Source organism: Trachemys scripta, chromosome 16, assembly GCF_013100865.1.
Source record: "Trachemys scripta elegans isolate TJP31775 chromosome 16, CAS_Tse_1.0, whole genome shotgun sequence".
NCBI classification, from domain to species: domain Eukaryota; kingdom Metazoa; phylum Chordata; order Testudines; family Emydidae; genus Trachemys; species Trachemys scripta.
In genome coordinates, this window is record NC_048313.1 from 27,881,391 (window position 1) to 27,889,695 (window position 8,305).

The window sequence follows — 8,305 nt, forward strand, 5'->3', positions numbered from 1 at the left end:
TGCTTTGTAAAGGTAGTGAGGTGTCTAACTCCCATTGATTTAACAAAAGAAAATCTGCCCCAAGGGCCTTCCTTTGTCTAGCTCTTAGGGCCAGGGCTGTCTGTGTTATGCCCAGCACAGCAGGGCCCTGAGCGCGGGTGGGGTCTGTGCAGCACCCGGCGCATGAGCCCCCCCCATTTCAGTCGGGGATCTATAGCTGCTACCATAATACACCTAATGCACGAAAGGAAGTGACCTGACCCAGTCCCAGTAGAAAGGGCAAAGACGGACGGCACCTAGAGACCCAACACCCAGAGCTGAAACAGAGGGGCCAGGGGAGGTGGGGAGGGAAGCGGGGGAAGAAAGGAGGTGGGCAGTAGTTTGCTATGCCAATGGAGCGAGGCTGTCACCCCAGCTAGGGGGCTGGCCCCACGGACTCCCACCAAGCAAGACTGTGGGATCTGGGGGAAGTGCCAAGGCCGGCTCTGTTGTGAAAACATCCGGGTGGTAACTAGGGGTTTTATTGGTTCCCTTTTCAAGAGGCCACTTATCTCCTGGCTACTTCCCCCCCATTTCTCTGAAGGGCAGGACTCTAGCGGTGTCGAAAGCCCTGAGCCGTTAGGGGCTGCAGTGGGGCAGGTTGCTAACAAGACTCGCTGAGGTCATCCCAGATACAAGTGCTGAGCACAGAGCCTGTCCCACTAGGGAGCCTGGTCCTGCTGCAGCTGTTGTGAGGGACCCCTGGTGCTAGTGCCTGGGTGTGCGAGGACACCCAGGGGCTGGGGATTAGTGTGAGAGACCCGGGTGCTAGTGCCTGGGTATGCGAGGACACCCAGGGGCCAGGGATTGACACGAGGGACCCTGGCACTAGTGCCTGGTTGTGCAAGGACACCCAGAGGCCAGGCAAGGGATCAGATTGGTTCAGACTTTGCCCAGGGCTCCAGCGAGTAACTGGATCTGGGTCCAGCCACGACATGGTGCCGCTTTGTCCATGGTTCAGCCAGAGCCCCCCGCACTCACAGCCCCCTCCGCCCCCCCAGACAGCCAGGGTGTTTCCAGAGCCGGCTGCAGGCCTCTAACCCTCATTAATTCCTCTCTTCGCCCTGCACTTTGGCCCCGTGTCACACGGAGCTGGGGGAGGAGGGGGACTGGGCTCGCTGGAGCCATCACCATTGTCTTTGTCAGCAATCTCTTTACGAGCTGGGCTAGGTCAGGAAATTCCTGTACGGCTCTACACTGGGGGGGGGGCCTCGCCCGACAGGGCACTGGGAAGAACGGCGCTAGCAGGGCAATGTTGGCCGGGGTTCAGGGCGGGAAGTCCCCCATTCTCTGTCACTGGCCTGCTGGGTGACCTTGGGCAAGTCATGGCCCAGCTCTGTGCCTCAGTTTCCCTTTCAGCCCCATGTGTAATTAGACTGCACGCTCTTTAGGGCAGGCATATTTTTAAAGGGACTCAGAGCCCACTGCATGTCGGCACAATGGGGGACCCCAATTTCAGGCCAGGTCTGTGCAGCGCCCAGCCTAATGGGGGTGGGGGGGCCCTATACTGGGCGGGGCCTCTAGCCCAGGTGTTCTCACCTCGGAGTATGGCCACCAACTCCTGCTGGTGGCCGTTCTGACAAACCCGTCTCTGTCCCCGCCCCGAGGAAGGTGGGTGGGGAATTCACCAGCCGCCTGCGGAGTCCCGGCTGGGTGGGGGGAGCTGCCCAGGGGAGCGTCCCGGTGACCGGACGCAGCCGCGTCCTCTCCACTGAGGAGAGCCGCCTCCAGCGCCGCACACGCACACGCCAGCCCCACGGCTCCAGAGTCGCTGCCCGGAGCATCTCGCTGCCCTCGGTAACAGCTGTTCAGCTGGGCACTGCAGGGAGGGGCCGCTGCTTTGCCCCCCCAGTCTCCACTTTGGAGGCTGCCGTGGCCGTAAAAAAATCCACTGGGGTGGCAGCATCCGGCTACGGCAGCCGCATTTGAGAAACGCTGGTGCAGCCGCTACACAGGAGAGGTTAGACAGACAGACGGATGGACCAGCGCTGCAAGACAGACAGGTGAGCCAAGCAGGCGGCCTGGTTTCCCAGTGGGCAGAGCTGGGGATTCCCCCCCCCCATCCTGGGGGGGGCCCCTGCCAGACATTTCCAGGTCTCCAGCCGTTCTCCAGAGAGCCTTGCCCGGCTCTCCACTCAAGGAGCAACAAAATCATTATCCCCATTTCACACGTGGGAAACTGAGGCCCAGATGAGCAGGCAGGTCACTCAGCGGGGGTGTCAGAGCTGGGGTTACACAGGAGTCCAGACTCCCAGACCCACCCTGCGCTAACCTACTAGACCCCACTCCCCTCCAGAGCTGGGGACAGAACCTAGGAGTCCTGACTCCCAGCCCCCTCTGCTCTAACCACTAGGTGTTAGTGTGTGGACAGGGGTTGAGTTAGGGGGAGCTGTGTCTCCTGTTAACTCACTAGGGAAGACAAGCCCTTAGAGCTGGATTGGCCAATGAGATCCAAGCACAGGGGGGAGGAGGTGTCTGGGCCACTGGGGAATTTGGCCCCGAAACCTTTTACAAATCTGCCTCTTGGTGCCTTTGCCGGCACTTTGCATCCTGCCCGTTTCACGGCCCCTCCCCGCCCTCCGGCCCCAGCCTGTTCCTTATTCTGAGAACGGAGCCGGCTGCTAGATGCCCCCATCGGAAGGAGATTCCAGGCTGCCGAGGTGCCGGCCCCAGCACCTACTGCGCCGGACCAGCCCCGACACCCTGAATTCGGCCCATTTCGCCTGTGGCCGCCTCAGACACCTCCGTCGAGAGTGCCCGATGATGGACTGCAGCTCGGGGGAGGCCCAGGCCCGTAAACAACCCTCGGGTAAACTGACTGTCCCCGTTACAGTGAATGGAGCCCCCGCCTCTGCGCTCACTGATTCGGGGTGTGGGCAGACACTTGTCCGCCAGGGCCCCGTCCCCCGGCCTGAACCGTCACTAGGGTTCATTCAACTCCAGTGTATCCACGGGGATGTACAATCTTACCCCAAGACCACGGTGACCCTGACTGTAAAGGGAGAAACCCGGACCCTGGTAGCTGGGCCAGCCCTGGAGTTGGTGTACCCAGTCATCCTGGGCCCAGACTGGAAGGGCTTCGCGGGGCTCCTGCGGACAACGACTGACAGGACTTCCCGCGCAGGGACCGCCCTTGAAGGGGAACCGGTGGGAGAAGTGGACCAAGGCCTGGAGGACCCCGACAGGGAGGACCAGTCTGCTGGCCCCCCGAACCCAGACTGGCCGGAAGGCGGGGAACCCGGTCAGAAAGAGGCCCCAACATTTGGTGCAGACTTCAGTCGAGACCAACGGGAGGACCCCTCCCTTAGATGGGCGTACGAACAATTGGTAAGGTTAATGGGACCCTGAACCTGCCCCACCAGGCCACCACATACCCCCATTTTGAATTGGTGGGGGATCGCCTGTACCGGATCACCCGCGAGACCCAGACCATGAGATGCGAGCACAACTCGTGGTTCCGACGGGCAGTGCTGCAGCAGGTCCATGATGTCCCGGCAGCTGGCCACCTGGGCCACGAGAAAACTTTGGCTCGGATCCTGGCCCGCTTCTACTGGCCGGGGGTGCATAGGGAGGTAAGAGACTTTTGCGATTCGTGCCCAGAGTGTCAACGAGCCGCGCCAAAGGGAGTCCCGAGAGCCCAGCTCATCCCACTGCCCGTCATAGGCGCTCCTTTCGAGAGGATAGCCCTGGATCTGGGGAGGCCCCTGCCCCAGAGTGCTGCAGGGTTCCGGTATAGCCTAGTGGTCCTGGATTATGCCCCTCGTTTCCCAGAAGCCACCCCACGTCGAAACATCACAGCCCGGACGATTGCTGCTGAACTCCTGAAGATCTTCGCCCGGGTAGGCCTTCCCTGGGAAATCCTGACCGACCCACCAAGTCTGTGACCTCCTGGGGATAAAAAAATTACAAACCTCTGTCTACCACCCCCAAACCGACGGACTAGTGGAACGCTTCAATCGCACATTGAAGCATATGTTGCGGAAGTTCCCCCCAAAAGATATGTGCCAGTGGGACCAGCTGATCCCACCCCTGTTATTGGCCCTCCGGGAGTTACCTCAATCCTCAACCACATTCTCCCCCTTTGAGTTGCTATATGGCCAACAACCAAAGGGCCTACTCGACCTCATACGGGGGAACTGGGAACAAACGCCGTCCCCCTCACACAACCTGCTTCAGTACGTCCTGCAACTCCAGGACCGACTGACCCGGGTGGGGGACCTGGCAAAGGAAAACCTGCAGAATGCCCCAAAAGCACCTATGAAGTGTCCCAACCTGACCGAAAGAAGAAAAAGCAAATCTATCATGTCAACCTGTTGAAGGCTTGGAGGGAGCGGGAGGGGCTCTTGATCGCACCGTATCTCCCTGAGCCCGAACTTGGACCAGGACTGCCAGTCCCCACCGACCCCGAAGAGCCGCAATTGGGAGATACCTTGACCGAGGAACAACGGAAGCAGCCCGAGGACTGGTAAAGTCCTTCCCTAAAACATTTACAGCAAGACCCGGACAAACCACACTCGTGCAACATAAAATAATAACCAACCCAGGGGAGGTCGTACGAGAGACTGCCAGGCCGTTGCCAAGCCGCATGCAGGAAATAGTGGAAGAGGAGGTACGGATCATGCTGGAGTTGGAAGTAACTGAGAAATCGCAAAGCGACTTGCTCAGCCCCATCATTTTGGTCCCAAAACCAGATGGGACAGTCCGCTTCTGCATTGACTTTAGGAGGGTCAATAACGTCTCCAAATGTGACGCCTACCCAATGCCGCGGATTGACGAGCTAAGTCCGAGCGCTCAGGAGAAGACCGCCTTTGCTCCCCCACCGGGTTGTATCAATTTCTCCGAAGGCCTTTTGGCCTCATGGATCGGGTCCTGCAGCCACACAAAGCCTATGCAACGGTATACCTTGATGACGTAGTGATTTACAGCTGCCGATGGGAGAACCACCTCAACCAGGTCGCCGCCGTCCTACGGGCCCTGCGGGATGCCGGGCTGACAGCCAACCCCAAGAAATGCAAAATTGGCTGGCAAGAGACCACCTACTTGGGATATACGCTCGGGCAAGGGCAAGTACGACCTTTGGTGGGGAAGGTCCAGGCATTACAGGCCTGTGAGGCCCCCACAATGAAGAGACGGGTGCGGCAATTCCTGGGGCTAGCGGGCTACTACCGCCGTTTTGTCCCCGGGTTCGCCTCAATCGCAGCCCCACTGACAGAGCTCCTAAGGAAGGACAGTCCTCGGTGCGTACGGTGGACAAACGAATGCCAACAGGCCTTTCAAACCCTCAAGGACCGTCTATGCGAGGAGCCGGTGCTCTTCAGCCCTGATTTTGACAGAGAGTTCCTGCTGCAGACCGACGCGTTGGAGGTGGGCCTGGGGGCAGTCCTGTCACAAGAGGTCAATGGGGAAGAACATCCTAGTATATATCAGCCGTAAACTGTTCCCCGGAGAGCGAAATTATGCAATGGTCGATAAGGAGGCACTGGCCGTCAAGTGGGCGGTGGACGCCTTAAGATATTATCTCGTAGGCGGCCCCTTCATACTAGTGACTGACCACGCACCTCTGAAGTGGCTACAAACGGCAAAAGAGACAAACCCCCGGATTATGCGTCGCTACCTAACCCTGCAGCCTCATACCTTCACGGTTCAGCATCAAGCAGGTAAGGAGCATGTCAACGCCGACTTTTTCTCCTGGCTGGGGGAGGAGGAGGGTGCCATCTCCGCGTTCCCGGAGATGGACTTGAGGGGTGTGTGTGTGTGTAGTGAGGCTGAGTGGCCTCCCTCCGAGCAGGACAGCGAGGGAGCATTACACGCCCTTTGGAGGGTGGAGCCTAGATCGCCCCGCCCCCCTCGCCGGAAGTACCAGGGTGGGGCCAGAAGTATAAAAGGCTGGTCCCACAGCACAGTTGGGGGAGAGCCTGCAGAGGAGAAGGACGCTCAGCCTATTCTCCCGCCATCCCCGAGAGGAACCTACGCCTTGCTGTTCCCGATGCCCAGATGCTGACGAGGACTGGCCCCAGAGCACCTGCTGCCATATACCTCGAGGAGCCGCAAGAGGCCTAGAGACCTCAGGTACCGAACCCCCGGGTGGCAGGAAGTGGCCCAGGGGCAGCCCCGGAGCAGCTGGCGGCAGAGCCAGAGGGGGCCCAGTTGGCGTGTTGCAGCTGGATCCCTGCCGACACAGGGCCCTGGGCTGGGACACGATGGAGTAGGGTGGGCCCGTGTCCCCCTGCCACCCCATCCCAGGGTGGCTGAACTCCTACACAGGGAAAGGTGGTTCTAGCTCTGAAGAGGAGCTTCCCGTGCCACTCACCTGTAGACTGTTTTGCTTGCTGGCTGCCTGAGCTCTACCCAGGCCCCAGCCAGCCCGGATAGACTATGGGTAAGGGCTGACTACCTGAGCTACCCCATGCCAGGCTAAAGCCTGGTAGTGACTATTAACCGTGCAGCCCTATTGGGGCTCTTGCCTGTCTTACAGACTCTGGTCCTGATTCCCCCCTCCCCCCACAGGACTAGCCTGAGTGGCCTCCCTCTGAGCGGGAGAGCGAGGGACCATTACATAGGGGCATTGCCAGCAGATCGAGGGACATGATCATTCCCCTCTATTCGACATTGGTGAGGCCTCATCTGAAGTACTGTGTCCAGTTTTCATCCCCACACTACAAGGAGGATGTGGAAAAATTGGAAAGAGTCCAGCGATGGGCAACAAAAATGATTAGGGGGCTGGAGCACATGATTTATGAGGAGAGGCTGAAGGAACTGGGATTGTTTAGTCTCCAGAAGAGAAGAATGAGGGGGAATTTGATAGCTGCTTTCAACTACCTGAAAGGGGGTTCCAAAGAAGATGGATCTAGACTGTTCTCAGTGGTAGCAGATGACAGAACAAAAAGTAATGGTCTCAAGTTGCAGTGGGGGAGGTTTAGGTTGGATATTAGGAAAAACTTTTTTACTAGGAGGGTGGTGAAGCACTGGAATGGGTTCCCTAGGGAGATGGTGGAGTCTCCATCCTTAGAGGTTTTTAAGGTCAGGCTTGATAAAGCCCTGGCTGGGATGATTTAGTTGGGATTGGTCCTGCTTTGAGCAGGAGGTTGGACTAGATGACCTCCTGAGGTCTCTTCCAACCCTGATATTCTATGATTCTATGGTTCAGTGTTTGTGTGGATCTGTCGCTCTGCAACAGCGGAGAGGAAAAAACACACGTGAATGGGGACATTGCGGTTGTAAAACCACGACATTTGGCTGGGGGGGCGGGAGAGGGGGAGGTGAAAGGCAGCCTTTGAATTCGACTAGACGGCAAGTGTCCCCGGGAAAGGTTAAGATCTGCATCCGCACAGCACCGGGCCAGAGCCCAGCTGGAGTCAATGGGCCAGGTTCCCAGCTGGCGTCAATCAGCATCGCTCCATTGCAGTCAGTGGGGTCACCTTACATCTGCTGGGGACCTGACCCCATTGTCTCATTTGTAACCCTGGGAACATAGGGAGGAGCCATTCCAATTCAGGGGGCCAGACTCTGATCTCAGCTACACCAGAGGGAATCTAGAGTAACAAGTAACATCAGGGCATAATGCTGGCTGGAGGCAACACTGCCTAGCAGCTCGGCCACAAGACTAGGAGTCAGAACACCTAGGTTCTAGTCCCACCTCTGCCACTGGCTTGTTGGGTGACCTTGGGCAAGTCACTTTCCCTCTCTGTGCCTCATTTCCCCTCCCACACATTATCAATGTAGATTGCGAGCTCTTCAAGGCAGGGTCTCTCTCTCTTAGGTGTCTGTGCAGCACCCATGACAACAGGGCCTCCAAACTTGGGTGGGATTTCTGAGTTTCTGTAATCTAAGTAATAAGAGTGTGATATCCAAACCAGACACTGGTTAGTAGAACAGTGTGAATCCACTGGAATGACTCTGGATTTATGCAGAGGGGCAATAAGAAGAGGATCAGACCAATAACAATGGAGACTTCCCCTGCCCACGCGTTCCTTCCCACCGAGCAGAATGCCAGGCGCTGGACACGTGGGCAGAGCGAGATGCCGGCTGACCAAATCCCCCCCGGTCTCCTATTAATACTCAGGCCCCTGAAATAAAGAAGGCAGCTGGAGGCAGAAAATATCCCTGTCTGGGGGCAGAGGAGACGGGGGCCGGGAGCGAGGGCTCCAAGGGAATGGGGCCAAGCGGAGACGCCGGGGGCGATTGGAGTCAGAGCGGCAGCATTCTGGGAGCGCTGGCCTGTGCAATTCCCTTCCGGACCGGCCCCATTAGTCACCAGGAGAAATGTTCACAGCAGGGTCAGTGCCTG

General features: G+C 58.2%; 1 protein-coding gene across 1 annotated transcript in view; it reads right to left on the bottom strand.

Annotated features, from left to right (window-relative positions):
• Window positions 1–1,802, bottom strand: part of ADGRE5 (adhesion G protein-coupled receptor E5) — a 28,505-nt gene extending 26,703 nt beyond the window's left edge. Inside the window, exon 1 of the mRNA XM_034792835.1 lies at window positions 1,604–1,802. Within this exon, the coding sequence (XP_034648726.1) occupies window positions 1,604–1,802 (199 nt within the window). The remainder of the gene's footprint in view (window positions 1–1,603) is intronic.
• Between the last annotated feature and the right edge of the window lie 6,503 nt (window positions 1,803–8,305).